Source organism: Nycticebus coucang, chromosome 21 (assembly GCF_027406575.1).
Source record: "Nycticebus coucang isolate mNycCou1 chromosome 21, mNycCou1.pri, whole genome shotgun sequence".
In the NCBI taxonomy this organism is placed as follows: Eukaryota; Metazoa; Chordata; class Mammalia; order Primates; family Lorisidae; genus Nycticebus; species Nycticebus coucang.
Genome location: NC_069800.1, coordinates 61103592 through 61119639, shown reverse-complemented (window position 1 = coordinate 61119639; position 16048 = coordinate 61103592). Strand labels below are relative to the sequence as shown.

The 16048-nt window shown below is 44.9% G+C and overlaps 1 protein-coding gene across 1 annotated transcript; it reads right to left on the bottom strand.

Annotated features, from left to right (window-relative positions):
- Window positions 1-350: 350 nt before the first annotated feature.
- Window positions 351-1425, bottom strand: MC3R (melanocortin 3 receptor). The gene has a single exon (XM_053574298.1). The coding sequence runs from the start codon at window positions 1320-1322 to the stop codon at window positions 351-353; it is 972 nt and encodes a 323-aa protein (XP_053430273.1). The 5' UTR covers window positions 1323-1425.
- Between the last annotated feature and the right edge of the window lie 14623 nt (window positions 1426-16048).

Below are 16048 nucleotides of genomic sequence, written 5' to 3'. Positions count from 1 at the left end.
CAGGGGCTAAGGGCAAAGCTCCCTGTAGCTGACAGCTGGAGGCTGCTGCTGTGACAGGGCTGGTTGTGAGGATGCGAATCACCCTTGCTGTTCATGAGTATGCTTTGGCCGGGGACCCAGCAGGCAGCATTACACACCCTGGTGTGTGGAAAGGGGTGAACGTAGCTCCCAGAGGAGCCTCCGCTGATTCCTCTATTTGGGAAATGGGAGTTTGTGACTTACCCACTTTGGGATCGTTTCAAAGAGTCTGTTCGCACATCTTTATGTCTTCTAAGTACCTTTCCCCCCTCTTCTCTTCCTGACCATCTCTGCTGCTTGGAAGGCCCACTGCGCTTGGCGGCCCTGCCACGCTAGCCCAGGCTCACGCCGCTGCAGCCGCAGAGAATCTCCCTGAACGTGTTCCGCAGCTCCAGGCTCCGGAAGGCGTAGATGAGTGGGTCGATGACCGAGTTACACATGATGAGCACCAGATAGGTGTTGAAGTGGGCGGCGTAGCAGACGCAGTAGGGGTTGGTGGGGCAGGTGATGATGAGGACCAGGTGCAGGAAGAAGGGGGCCCAGCAGCAGACGAAGACCCCCAGCAGGATGGTGATGGTGACGGCCCCCTTCAGGCACGAGTGCTGCTGCGGGGCCGCCGCGTCCGCGGGGGGCAGAGCCGCGATGCGCTGCACGTGCAGCCGAGCGAACAGAAACATGTGCACATAGAGGGTGCCCATGAGCAGCAGCATGGCGAAGAACATGGTGATGAGGCACACGATGACCATCTTGCTCTCGGAGTAGACGATGAACACCACGCCGCAGACCCCGCAGCAGAGCCAGATGGCGGCTATGAGCGTGAGCGCCTTCCTGGCCGTCATGATGCTGTGGTAGCGCAGCGCGTAGAAGATGGTGACGTACCTGTCCACCGCGATGGCCAGCAGGTTGCAGATGGAGGCCACCAGGGAGATGCAGATCATGGAGTCGAAGACGTTGTCCATGTGCTGGATGAACTGGTCCTCCAGGCTCAGGTAATCGCTGTGCACCACGGCGATCATGATGGTCTCCAGGGCGTTGGACACGCTCACCAGCATGTCGGCCACCGCCAGGCTGCAGAGGAAGAAGTACATGGGGGAGTGCAGGTTGCCGTTCCTGACCACGGCCAGGATGACCAGGACGTTCTCCAGCAGGCTGACGAGGCCCAGAGCCAGGAAGACCTCTGGCTTGATGAAGACCTGCTCGCAGAACGCGCTGCTGCTCTGGTTGCTGAAGGAAGGGGCTCCGGGGGGCTCCGAGCTGTTGGGCAGCGTGGGCTGAGCGGGGAGCGGGCAGCACGAGGCGTTCATGGCTAACAGCAGGGCTGCTCCGAGCTGGGCTCCGGCAGGGTCTGGGGGAGCTGCTGCTGCCGGGCCGCGAAGACGAGCTCTCCCTGCTGAGCCTTCTGGATGCGCGTGCAGTGTAGGAATGTTCCTCCCCAGGGGAGAAGAGAGTGTGGAGAGGAGAGGAGACGGAGAAGAGTTAGCAGCTTGGAGACGTGGAGAAAACTTTCCTTTGCTTCTGTAGTTTTACAGCTCCTCTTACCAGCTGCCTCTTCTCACGGCCTCTTATCCCTCCTCTGTGTCTGCTCACGTTCCCACCTGGGATCAGAAAATCGTCCACTGGTTGCTACAGTTATGACTCTTTTCACAGCAAGACTGGGGATGTTAGATGTGTTACCTGTCGCTAGAAGTGAAGGGAGAACACTTGGGTTTTATACATCAGCCAAGGGCAAACTACTCCTACTTGATCTTCAACGCAGCGAGATGACCACTGAGCATCGCCCGCCTCTCTGACTGACAGCAGGCACCTGCTCCCGCCGCCGCGCCGGGATGCGCAGCCGCGCGGCGCCCTCTGCCGGCCGATGGCCCCGCTGCCGGCGGATGGCCCCGCTGCTCGCGGGCGCCCAGAACAGCCGCAGACTTCAAGTCGGTTCGTCCGCCCCTTTGTTGGTTCGCTCGTTCATTCATTTGTAGTTGTATGAGAAAACATTTACTGAGCACCTACTCTACGGCAGGTCTCTCCTGGGTGCAGGGAGTATAGTGATGAGTGAAACAGCGGCTGTCCCAGTCTTCCCGGAACCGGAGTCTGGGATGGGGAATAGAAAACAGCGAAAGTCCTGGAATCAGGAAAGCCAGGAGGACGGGGGCGCAGACAGGAGGGCCCCTAACCTAGATGGCTAAGGAAACTTCCTGGAGGAAGAAACATCGAGAATTTTTGATTCCAAGGAAGAAGAGGTGATGAGCTTGGGCTTAGCCAGGGTTGAAATCTGCAGAAAAGAAAGCTTGGGGGGTTTGAAGCACTGAAATTGGCTGGCTATGGCCAGAGTGTGGGCTGGAGCCACCCATCGGAGAAACGAGCCTGCAAAGATTTTTTTTTTAAAGGTGAGGGGTGCTTATCCTAAAGGCAGCAGGGGCTGTGGGAGGGATGGAGGGAGGGAAGGAATGAGATGGGGTCTGCATTTTTGAAAGCTTCCTGGTTGCAGAAGGGACGAGAGTGTAGTTAAGGAGTCCAGGGTAGCAGTAATGCAGAGTCCCAGGGAGAGGGGATGTGGCCTGCGGGTAAGGGCGTGGGTGTGGGGTGTGGAGGGGGGTAGAGATATTTAGGAGGCAGGATAATGGAGAACCGAGATTGACTAGATCCAGGAAGGTGGGAAAGGAGCAGCTAGGAATACCCTACTATCTATCTTAGGTAGTGGGGAAGATAGAGATGTTTTATACTGGGAAACGCAGAAGGCAGTATTTAGCAATTACTCTATGAACGTGGTGTTGTGCTTGGAAATATGGTTTGATACTTGGTTCATGTCAGATTTGGTTATACACATGGATCATGTGCACACGGATCATATATGCTCAGAAAACACTGAATCTCATCACCCCTAAGCACACACACACACACATTGCTAATGGATTAATTATCCATTCCTCATCTAAATATGTATGCGGATGTGTGTGAAATAGAAAAAATATATGCACATGAAAATAGGATACTTATAAAACCTTGGGATAGAGAGATCTTAAACAAGATGGGCAACCCAAAACTTAGTATGAAAAATAGCACCACGAAGAAAGTCAAGAGACAAGCAGAAAGAAAACATTTGCCACAAGCAAAGATTACCATCTCTTATATACAAAGAACACTATCACATTAGTAAGAAAATGGTGAATTACCTGTTAGGAAATTGAACAAAAGATATAAATGGTAATTCACTGAAAAGGAAATATAAATGGATGGTAAGCATATGAAAGGGTGTTAAACTTTCTGGGGATTCAGAAAAATGCAAATAAAAATGAGATTTCAATGTCATTCTAGTTGACAAGAATTAAGAAGATGTCAAATTCAGGAGAGAATACGGGGGAAGGACACTCATGTGTTCCTCTTGTTTGTGAATAGTTTCATCACTTGGAGTTTTCTACAAAAATAAGAAATGCATGTGGGTATGAATCTTCATCTATGAACAGAGGGGCATGTTTATTTCAGCAGAGCAACTTAATTTCTGATGCTAAGCCACTTTTCTTGCAGGTTGGGGTCCCATCCTGAGGTGCATTTATACTATCATAGTCTGTGGTTTCAAGGGCACTGGTCCTACCTGCAAAGCTAGATTATAAGTAGGGACTATTCACTGTCTACTCGGCCTTCGCCTGCTCTGTGCTTGGCACGGGCTGGACATGGGCCATCTTTCCCTGCTTCCATTCTCTGGTCATGTGCATCCTTCAGAGAGAACAGACGGGACTTGGTATTCAAACTTGTGTCCTCAGGGGTATCATCTTTGCTAATGTGTGTTCATTTACTTTTCTCTAAATACTACTTCCCACTTTCCCAGTGGAGCCACACACACACAGTATGACTTTTTAATTGAATCTTGCATAAATGAATTGGCTTTATTAATAATAATTGCAAGACTGTCACTGTCAGTGTTTGCCATATGTTGTTGGCATAAATGGGAATGTCTGTTTGAATCTGTTGTTATAAACTGTAACAAGAAGATTCTTATTCTAGGAGGTAATCCACCTGGGTGTTCTCTCTTCTGGAAAAGCTCTTCTTCAATTTTGTGCTTGGTATACTCCTCTTCAAGACGCAGCATAAATGTCAACTTTTACTTACAGCTTTCCTCAAATCCCATGCACCAGTTTACTACTCCTCCCTCCCCACTGGCAAGTTGACAGGGGCCAGCACTCTTTCCTCAATCTCAACAGAACAAGCCACAAGAGAAAAAAAAAGGACTTTTTATCAAAATTAAAAATATGTGTATCTTACCAGAATAGTGATAAGACAACACACAGAATGGGAGAAAATAATTGTAAATTACAGATCTAAGACGTGTATCTAGAATATATAGAGAACATTTGCAACTTAGTAATAAAAAGAAGCCTGCTTGAAAAATGAGCAGTAAAGGATTTGAGTAGACATTTCACCAAAGAATATATCAAATGTCCAACAAGCACATTAAAAAAGAAGACTCAACATTTTAGGGAATTAGTAAAATGTGCTAAAAGCCATTCACTTGTATACTTTAAACAGGTAAATTTTATGGTATATTAATGTTATCTTTTTTTTTTTTTTTTTTAATTTTTTTATTAAATCATAAGTGTATACAATGATATGATTATGGGGCTTTTTTTTTTTTCTTTTAAGAGGCAGTTTCACTTTGTCACCCTTGGTAGAGTGCCACAGGGTCACAGCTCACAGCAACCTCCAGCTCTTGGGCTTAGGCTATTCTCTTGCCTCAGCCTCCTGAGTAGCTGGGACTATAGGCGTGCACCACAATGCCCAGCTATTTTTTGTTTATAGTTTGGCTGGGGGTTGGCTTGAACGTGCCACCCTCGGTGTATGGGGCCAGCGCCCTACTCACTGAGCCACAGGTGCTGCCCTATTAATGTTATCTTAATAAAGATGTTTTAAAAAATGACATGCAGAATGTTGCATAATTATAGGTCACATCCATGCTTGTAAGAACACAATGATTAGATTTTGTTATTAATCTGGACTTTTTTGAGGGACAGATGCTGCTTCTTGCCTTCTGCCAGCACCTGGTTGCTGGACAGTTCCCTGAGCACTCTGATTCAAGTCACGCTGCCAGGCTCCAACCTTGTTCTGTCCTGGGATCTTCCCTTGACCGCGCGTGCGTGCGTGCGTGCGTGCGTGTGTGTGTGTGTGTGTGTGTGTGTGTGATGTTTCTCACTTGAGAAAGTTCAGCGTGCAAGTGAGGGGGAGCTCACTGCAATGCTAATCCTGGGTTCAATTGTTCCTCCTGCCTCAGACTACCAAGTAGCTGGGCTTGCCACCATGCTGGAGTAATTTTTCTATTTTTTTTTTCTTTAGTAGAGAATGGATCTTTCTCTTGCTCAGGCTGATCTCAAACTCCTGAGCTTAAGTGGTCTTCCTTCCAAGGCCTCCCAGAGTGCTAGCATTGCAGGTGTGAGCCACCATGCCAGACCTCTAATTATCTTGGGTTGGTAATCAGTACATTGAGGAGAATAGAGGCCTTCCTATACTGTGGAATCAACATTATTTCTTTTTTCCCAAATTTTGGTTTTCTTGAATCCATAATTAAAGGGGAAGTTGGAGGGGAGAGGGACTGACAGTTAAAGAATGAGAAAAAGTGGACAATTTTTTTATAATTCGGGTTTGTCATGAACATTTTATTAAGAGAGCAGTTAAAGTTCTTTCTATGCCATTCCCTTCTGCAAATGATAAAATAATAACTAGCCCAGAACTCTTGCTCCACAAGCATGAGGTGTGTGCAGTGCTAGCAGCTTCTAATTGCATTTTCTTTTCTTTTCTTTTTTTTTTTGTAGAGACAGAGTCTCACTTTATGGCCCTCGGTAGAGTGCCATGGCCTCACACGGCTCACAGCAACCTCCAACTCCTGGGCTTAAGCGATTCTCTTGCCTCAGCCTCCCGAGTAGCTGGGACTACAGGCGCCCGCCACAACGCCCGGCTATTTTTTGGTTGCAGTTTGGCCGGGGCCGGGTTTGAACCCGCCACCCTTGGTTGTATGGGGCCAGCGCCTTACCGACTGAGCCACAGGCGCCGCCCTCTAATTGCATTTTCATTCTTAAAGCTTTCATTATCAAGTACTTTAAAGAGTTGTCATTGTAAAAATGTGTGTTGCTTTTAGGGTTGAATTTCTCCCAAGAAGACTGAATTAGCGGGCCTCATTTCTCATCTAGCTACCCTGTGCGCAAAAGAAACAAAAATATTTGTTATACTTTTGCTCAGTTTACAGGTCCCTCTTTTATTTTACAAACACCCATCAGGTCCAAGGCAGTTGTCAATGGAAATGAGCATTCACTGTCTAGGAAGGCAGTGAAGAACAGCCTCCTGGTAGTCAGCCAAGAGTGTCAGGGCCCTCTTTGGTGACACAGGAGTTGAAAAGAAAGATACAAAGAGGCCCACGCCAACACTTCACAATTGAGCATGGGTGAACCAGAAGTAAAAGCAATAGTTAACACTTACTGAGGGCTTACTGTGCGTCCAGACTCTGTTATAGCTGAGAATGGAAAGGAGTTGACACAACAACCTTACCAGGCAGGGAGCATTACCACTGCCACTTTACAGATGGAGACACTGAGGCACAGAGAGACTGTGTAATTTTCCTAAAGTCATACAGATGGAAAATGACAAACTCATGTCTGGCTGCCAAAACAAACTAGTTTTAATACCAATGTCATAAAGATTTTCTAGGCATTCAAAGTAGGTATTCAGAACCCAGATGTGGAACTGAGTTTTTATTTCAGGGGGTGGGGCTCCAATTCATGAAATAAATGTCAAAGGCAAGATAAGCTCCAGGACCAGACAGGGTAGGAGTTACACTGGTCATAGTGAAGAGGACATACAAACTAGGGTCAGGGGAGAGGCTTGGTGATGGATAAAGTTGACAAGAGTATTCTTAAATTATGTTTTAAAAATTCTGTAAGACATGCATACTTACCCTAAATTCTTATATAGTATGACCAAACATTGTCCAGCAGTGTTCATTGTCACCTTATTTTAACAATAGAAATCCCAATATTTGAATCAGGTGCACATCTGTCCAGTTAAGACCTCACTGTCCAACTTCCCTTGCAGCTAGATGGTCATGTGACCCAAGTTTTGACTAAAGGATGTGAACAGAGGGAGAGTTTTTTATGCTTCTTGTGCTGTTCAAAAGAGTTAAAATACTCTCCTTTGCCTTTACCCAACTTCTTACTGAAGTTGGATAAAGATGAAATGGAGGAACAAGAGGCCACTTTTGAGGAATGTAAGCCATATGTTGAGATGACTGAACTGCCTCATTTACCTTGAACTGCTTCCTTTAGGATTGACACAGGAAAGAGAAACAAACTTTTCTCTTGTTTTAGTCACTAAATGTGTAGGTCTTTTTGTTGTAATACTTTAGACTGTTCCTTAACTAATACATGGTATAGTGGTGCAATTTGATTTTCTCTATTAGAAAGAAGGTTAAAGACAAAGTCATTCTTTCATGTAACCCTTGATATAACAATCATGGAGTTGCTTCTTTGCATCTGATAGCATGGTAGGTGTTGGGGACACAAAGATGAACAAGACACAGTTTCTTCTCTCATGGGGCTCATAGTCTAGCTGGGAAGATGGAGATGCTATGGAAGATGGTAATATAAAGAAAACATTAGGGAAGCACTGGAAAGGGCTAGTGCTTTGGTAGATATGCAGGGGTAGTTAGAGAAGACATTTCAACTCCAAAGCATACATGCATGCATGTATCTAATTTGGCCAATGTGGGTATAGTTTGCACATAGCTGGCATAAAATGGTCAAATGGTAATATTGCAATTGGCTGCAATGGTGGGGAGATTTACAAAGAAAGCTAGAAAGTACCCAGGAAATAATAACTTTTGTGCTTGGAGAGTTTTTTCCACAGATGATGTACAGGCTTCTGTTCTTGACAAAAGCTGTAGAGGCCATATGGCTCCTTCTGTCACAAATTATGTACAGTCTTCATCCAAAGAATGTACAAGCTCATAGAGTAGGGTGGGATTTCTGGTAATGCATCTAAAATGGCTTAATCCAAAAAAAGAAAAAAAGGATTTACATGTTGTTACACGTGGTGTAGATTTCAGGGAGTCTGTGGATTTACGTATAGCTGGGTTTAAGGCTCAATGAAGGCAATGAGGATCCAAGCCATCTTTGATAGCTCAGACTGCTGTAGTACAGTACCATAGACTGTGTGCCTTAAACAGCAGAAATTTATTCGATCAAGTTCTGAATGCTGGGAAGTCCCAGACCAAGGTCTGTCAGGGTTAAGCTTCTGCAAGTCTTCCTCCTCCACTTGCAGATGACTGCCTTCTCTCATATCCTCACATGGTGGAAAACAAGAGGAGGCACACACTCTTTGGTGTCTCTTCCTACAAGGGCACTAATCTCACCATGGAGGCCCCACCCTCTTGACTGCATTAAATTGAATTCTCTCCCAAAAGCCCTATATCCAAATGCTGTCATGTTGGAGATTAAGGTTTCAACATGTGAATTTTGGGGGATGCAATTCAACCCATAGCACAGGGTCTCTCCATAGCTTGGCCCTGCCTTCCTTCATGTTGGCTTCATTCTTACATTCTATGCGGGGTCAAAGTGGCTGCAAGCAGCTTCAGACCTACACCCTGTAAATTCAAGTCTAGCAGAAAGGCATGAGGGCATTCATCTCAATAGATGTGAGACTCCCTAGATCATATCTTCCTGAATCTGACTGGACCAGGTGCACACCCAAGAGTCAGTATTTTTGGACAAGGGAATGCCATGCTTAGACTGGCCAGGCATGAGTCATGTGCCCATCCTGGAGTCAGGAAAAGAGTTAGAGCAAAGGGTGATTCCCTTGAGGAAATGTGGTACTATTCTCTGAAGATGCTGGACAGCAGACCCAATCCACATTCACTGAGATAACACAAACTGGTAATCAGCAGCCTTTACATTTTTGTCATTGTATTGACTAAATGAGGATTTTCAAAGAAGGAATGCGTGACAGGATGACTCATAGATGAAATAATGTTTGACTTAAAAGAAGTGAAAAAGTTTTCTGGGAAGATTAGAGAGCAGAGTGGATGAGTTGTACTTTTTTCTGGGTTTGGAAACTGACTTTGCCACAGTTTATCTGAGTGACTTTGGGTTGGTTACTATGGCTTTCTAAGCCTCAGTTTCCTCATTTATAAAATAAGTACAATTGTGGTGCCTCTTTTATCATGCTACTGTGAGCACTGGATGATTCCATGCCTGTGACCTGTTAAGCACATAATTGTTAGCTATTGCTAATATTACAAAGGAGGGGAGGTAATTTTAAGAACATGTTGTATCCCTTTCTTACAAAGGTATCTGGCACTCAATAAATATTTGTTGAAAGGATGAATAAATGAATGAATGCACAGAGGAAGCACAGGCTTAAAATACCACTACATGTTCTGGTCTCACATGGTGAGTGGCATAATAGAATTCAGAAGGGAGCCCCATTTTCTCTAAGTGAAGCCTTCGTGTAGAAGATGTTTGATTGTGGGCTCCTAACTGTAATGCATTTTCTGCAGATTTTGGCTGTCGACTTTCTTCCCAGTGGTTTGCAGCTGTTTTCTCTCTGGATTGAGGCCCAAAGGGTCCAGATATGTGGGTGGAAAAGAGTAATGTTTATGTTTACCTGGCTACAAAAAACCTACAACCCATTATGTTGGGTATTTTGGAACTTGATTGCCATAGGTAACCATTTCTCTAAGTGAAAATCAAGCAAAGTAATTTGTGCTTCAAAGTGCTTGAGTAATAAGGGTATCCTGCTCTCCTAATGCATCTCTGTGTTTTGAAAACTTTCTAAACAAGAACTATTGGTATTTCAAAAGCTCTGGGGCAGGAGCCAGTAGAGAGGCAGAGGCAGGAGCTTGGGTCAGAGTGCCCTCTCTCTTGTCACAGTGTACAGGACACATGATGGTGCTTTTGTTTCTGTGTTTGCCACAAACACATGTCTCAGCACGGAGCACGTGATTTCCAGGTTCCAGTCCCAGGGGCCAGGTGACTGGGTATAATATGGCCATCCTGTGCCCAAGTATTATCAGGAACAAATCACTGGTTCTAGGCAGGGCTGGGTAAGGTCCCCAAGTGTGTTTTTTATGAGGCTGTTGTGGACATAAAATGAGCTAGATTAAAGAGTGTGCAGTCCTGGGCTGGTATGCAGTAGGCACTCAATAAATGCTGGCTTCCATTTTCTTCACTCTCTGTTAGGGATGTGTTCTGTGGCAGGTAACAGTGAATGACAGCATTGCAACAAATGAGAGTTTATTTTTCTTGCATCTTGTGATGTCTGGATGCAGATGAGAGCTGTGTTGGTTCAGAGGCTCAGCAGTTTCAGGGTTATTATCTCTACATCTCTCACATTGTCACCTGCTGGTCACAAGATGGCAGCAGGTCCAGATGTCACATCCATGGCGGGAAGAAAATGGCACAAAGGGTTATGCCAGTGGGATTTGTTCCCTCTATGAAGAAAGAAATATATTTTTGGGGGGAGGGGCAGCTGATTCTCTGTTCCCCCAGTAGAACTGTGACAATGCCTCATTGGTTAGAAATGGTCAACTGATCTACCCTAGTTGCAATGGAGGTTGGGAATGCAGCTGGAAGTTTGAACAGCTGGTCACCCTGAACACATTTTCTCCTCCTCCACTCCAAGAAAGATGTTGCAGATTGAGTTCTCCAGAAACAAATGCTGAGATAGTGTTGGATGTGTGGGATGTTTATTAGGGATTAATACCTAAGAAAGTGAAGGGGAGAAAGTGGAATTGGGGTGAGGCTGAAGTGAACTGAAAGGCAGGCCTGGCGGGACGTCTGCCCACCCCGGACAGCTCTGGAGCATGGATGGTCCATTTAAATTGTCTTTGTTGGGCTGAAATGGCTGGGCTTTTACACTCACTGCATGGTCAGCCATTGGATGCGGGCTGGGCAGGAAAAGGGGCTCCTGGGCAAGTGCTCTGTGGCTGAGGCACATCCCAACAGAACTGGAACTGTAGGCTTCCTGCAGAGAGCAGGTACAGGTTCTTCCTTCAAGTGGGACCTGGGGGATGCAGGTCCGTGCTCATCACCAAAGAAGAAGTCAGTCTGTGCCAGCGTTGAGGGGTGACTGGCCAGCACCGGCAGGGGTATTACCTCCATATGCACCTGCGGAGCTGAGTTTTACAGGAGCTCTAGATGTCATGGGGTATTTTCAGCCCTGACATCTCCTCTGGAGTGTCACCTGAGGGCTGCCACATGAAGGTACAGACCACGGCACATCCTGTGACTAAGGTACAAGGGTGGGCTTGTCTGGAGGCTGCTGTGGTGGTGGTGAGTAGTTAGAACAAGCGGGGGCAGACTTACTCACTGTCCAAGGACGAGCTGACAGCAGGGGCAGCCACGGGGAAGAAACAGAAAGACAACTCATCTGGGAGTGTGGTGGGGAGAGTTGAGACACATTTTACATAATCCAAATCTAACGCAGAAGTTTCTAACAGCTACTCATGACATTCTCATAGTGGCCAGCTGCTGAGCTACGTAACAGAGGTTTTTATTTTTTCCTGACCATATTGATGTATTTTATTTTGGGGATAATTGTAGATTTACAGCAAAATGGCAAAGGTAGTACAGAGCATTCCCATGTACCCTCATCCTATTTACCCCACTGTTAATGTCTTTCATTGCTGTGGTAGTTTGTCAAGGAAACAGCCTGGGTATATTGCCATTAGCTAAACTTTAGACTTTATTTTGATTTCACCTGTTTACAATCAAGGTCTTCTTTCTGTTCCAGGATCCAGGCTAAGATCCACATTGCATCAAGCTGTCCTATCTCCTTAGTCTCCCCTGCTCTGTGGCAGTGTCAGGCTTCCCTTGTTCTTCGTAACTTTGACAGTTTTAGGGGTACTGGTTAGGTATTTCATAGAAAGTCCCTGAATTTGGGGTGTGTGAGACATCTTTCTTAGACTGGGTTATGGACATATGGAATGAATACCACCGATATGAGTGCTTTTCCATCACACCATATGGGGGGGTACATGACACCCACGTAACACCCCCAAGATGATGGCCTCTATCACCTACTTACTGGGATGTGTAACTGAATTTTGATTACCTGTGTTTGGCCCTATAGGGTCTTAATATATATATATATATATATATATTTTTTTTTTTTTCAGTTTTTCGCCAAGGCCAGGTTTGAACCCACCACCTCCGGTATATGGTGCCAGCGCCCTACTCCTTTGAACCACAGGCACTGCCCAGGGTCTTAATATTTTTATATGTTTTTTTTTTTCCCTAGGCCTTCAATTCTATTCTTACTCATGGAAAGGACATGGGAAAATGACTCGCAAGTCCCACTCCTGTCCCACTTTCCCATCCTTTCCCCACCAGATCCAATGTCCCTGTCCTGCCAGGATAACATCAGCAGCCACTTACTGAATATTTGAATGGGCCAGGCACTTTGCTTACACTGTCTCCAATCTCCGAAACCACCAGCTGTGCATATACCACTTTGCATACTAAGAAACAGAAACGTGAAGTTAGTGTCCCCAGGGTGAGAAGCAGAGATTTGAACTCGTGTCTGTTTGATGCTCAGACCTGCGTTCTTTCTACTGACTTTGCTCCCAGGCAGACCCACAAGATGGGACAGTGTACAGCAGAAAGAATGAATGTGATATTACCACAACGACCTCTGCAGGAAGCCCTGCAGTCAGCTACGGGAAGGGTCAAGAATGCTAGGGGACATGCAGATGACAGCTACTCAGAAAAATGGACACATTCTCTTTCATAGTAAAAAGGAGAGAGGAGACTCAGATGAGCTTTTCTGAATCATTATGGCCACTGGAAAAAACCCACAACCATCCCCCTTGTTATCTCTATAAGAACGATGCAGGGAAGGGTAGGGCCTAAGCTGAAAGCGAAGTTCTTGGCACATAGCAGGAACACATACAGTTTTTTGGGCTAGGGAACCATGTCCTACACAGACTTTGATTTTTAGAGCATATTATGTTTGGTTGGGATTTAACAAAAGCAGACTATTCAGGACGTTGCTAGTGTTTTCCAGGTGTGTGCTTGTCATCTTTCTCTGCACTCTGGCTTCACAACCCTCAATCGCCTGAGGTTGTCTGTCCATAGCTCCTCCTGGCTGTTCCCCTCCCTCTGGTTGGTCCCCTTTTGTTCCCACATCTGAAGCTTTTGTGTATAACAATCACTGGTAAAGACACAGAGGACGCAGAAGGGGGCTACGCAGCTCAGAGGAGAAGCACAGCTCCATGGGACTTCTCCCTGCGGAAGGTTTCATGTTAGGATTTATTTGTTTATTTATGTATGTATTTATTTTGAGATAGAGTCTCATTCTGTTGCCTTGGGTAGAGTGCCATGGCATCATAGTTCACAGCAAACTCGAACTCTTGGGCTCAGGAGTACACTGTCCCATCTTGTGGGTCTGCCTGGGAGCAAACCCACAAATGCTTGCCTCAGCCTCCTGAGTTAGCTGGGACTACAGGTGCCCACAACCGTGCCCGGCTAGTTTTTCTGTTTTTTGTAGAGACAGGGTCTCTCGCTCTTGCTCAGGCTGGTCGCAAACTCCTGGATCCACCTGCCTTGGCCTCCCAGAGTGCCAGGATTATAGGCATGAGCCACCCTTGTTAGAATTTCTTATTTGTCATCGCTCTCTTGTGAAGTCTTAGCTTATCATCACCTTGCTGGAGCTGGTCTTAAGTTTTAGGTTTTTGGCCCACTAAATGTTGACTAAACCTGCACTGTCTTTCATAAACTTAAGGGCCATTAGTACCACTCTTTACAGAGCCCTTTATTTATTTTTTTAAATGTATTTTCTATTTCAAAATAATTCTGAGTCCTATAATCGATAGTTCCACCAACTGGCAGAAGCTTTTCTTTCCCTCCCTTCTTTCCTTCCTTTTTTCCCTTCATTTCTTCCTTCCTCTCCTTTTTGTTTACCTACAGATTTTAATATTTATGTTTACACATAAGTCTATAAATATATTTGTCCAAATGACATGTAGCAGAAAATAAGGGCTATTGTTTCCAATTGTGTTCGAATATTTTAATACTATGTATTGAATGAACCTTATTTTCCAACTGATTTTTAAATTTATTTTTGCTCATACACTGTTCCCAATATTTTTTATACTTGTAAATCTCTCTTTTATTAAAACATACATACTATAAATTCTCCAATTTTAGAGGGTACAATTCAGTGGTTTTCAGTATCTTGTACAACCATCACCGCTGTCTCATTTTAGAACATTTCCTTACTCCAGGAAGAAATCTCATACCCATTCACAGTCATATCTCATTCCTTACTTCTCTCAGTCCCCTGAAACCGCTAATCCACCTTCTGTCTTTATGGATTTGTCTCTTCTGGACATTTTATATAAATGGGATTATATAATCAAATAAACGTTTGTGTCTAGTTCCAAAAGATTTTCTTTAATTCAAAAGTTTCTCACGTCCTACTTTTTGGTCTTTGGTATAACTTGGTAGTTCAAGGCCAGGATATCTGTGCTTTCCCCTCTGCGCATTTGACTGGCCCTCCCCATCCCAAACCTCTCCAAGTGGGAGGAGATGGAAAGTTCTAGACACTTGTTTTCCCCTTGAAATTTCGACCTTGTCTAGATCTCACGTTGAGAGATGTCTTACCTCGTTACAGGGCCAGTGTCTATCCAGATCACCTAGGAGAATGATTAATTAAAAAAAAAAATCTTTTCAGGAATAATAAATAAATCTTCAGTTACTTGGTAAAGACATGTAATACAAATTCAGGGAAGAGTCATTTTCCTAATGCTGAAATAGCAGAACAAAATATTCTCATCTAGGCTCAGTTTAACTTTCGTATCACAAAAGCCTTTTTTCTCTTCCTTTCCCATTTTTTAAATTGAAAACGTCCTCCAAACACCAAACTGTAAATATTCCTGTTTAAAATTCAGTGCAAAAATGGTAAGAACATTAAAAAAAAAAAAAACCCACAAATCTCTTGTTCTTAATCTCTTGAATTTCAAAGAGCTCCTGGGAATACAGAATAAGCTATTTTGTTTTCTGAACCCTTCAGTGGGAGGAACAAGCTAAGGTTCTTTGCATGTGTGTGTTTTTTGAAGAACATTTTTCTTTGCACTGTGCCGGAACCTCTTTGGAAACTCAGTGTAAAAACCAATTTGCTTCTCCAAGTCCATTTTCTTACGGTTGATTCACAAATTGTAGCAACTGAGTCAAATAATGATAAAAAGTAGGAGTTTCCTGTCTGTGAAGACAAAATGGGCCATGTTGCTCCAATTTCCAAGTCTGACAATACTACCATTTCTGTAATGAAAAGGAGAAAACCTCTGTGGTGTCCAAGCTGTACCTTCCCTCCCTCCCTCCCTCCCTCTCTCCCTTCCTTCCTTCTTTCCTTCTTTCTCTCCCTCCCTCCCTCCCTCTCTCCCTTCCTTCCTTCTTTCCTTCTTTCTCTCTTTCTTTTCTGGTTCTAAAAAATTCATTTAGCCCTTTATAGTTGTTTTTCTCTTATCAATCACAAAATTGGGTGCCCTTAACTTTTCTCAGCTTCTCTTGTTTCTTTTGCCTGGTTAATATTTGAGTCCTGTGTTTCTTGGCATCTTTACCCTGGTGGCCTTATGGCGGGGAGCAGGAGTCTGCACTGGTAACCTCTCACACCAGGACTGGGTTGGCATGGAGCAGAGCTCTCAGCCTTTGCTTGCATCCTAATTGCTCTGGGGTCTTGTTATATGCCGACTTGGGTCAGTAGGTCTGGGTGATGAAAATGCCGCTGCTCTGTGGGCTATACGTTGTATACTAAGGAAGAAATCTAGCTTTTTTAAGATTTTGATACAGAAGCAGTGATGTTCCTGATCACTGGGAAGATTAGGGATGTGAAGAGCAAGCCCAAGGTGAAAGGCATCCTGGTGATGGGGAGAAGGGGCACCTGTACTCAGCATTACTGGTCGTGGTCCTCCTCAGTCCTTCCAGGATGTGACAGTGGTAGTGGCTGAAGGCTCTACACTGGGCCACTTTTCTTACTGTAGGGTGTCCAGTGTTCTTTTTTTTTTTTT

Coding starts and splice junctions, on each gene's coding strand:
- MC3R (XM_053574298.1), bottom strand. CDS start 1,322: ATGAACGCCTCGTGCTGCCCGCTCCCCGCTCAGCCCACGCTGCCCAAC.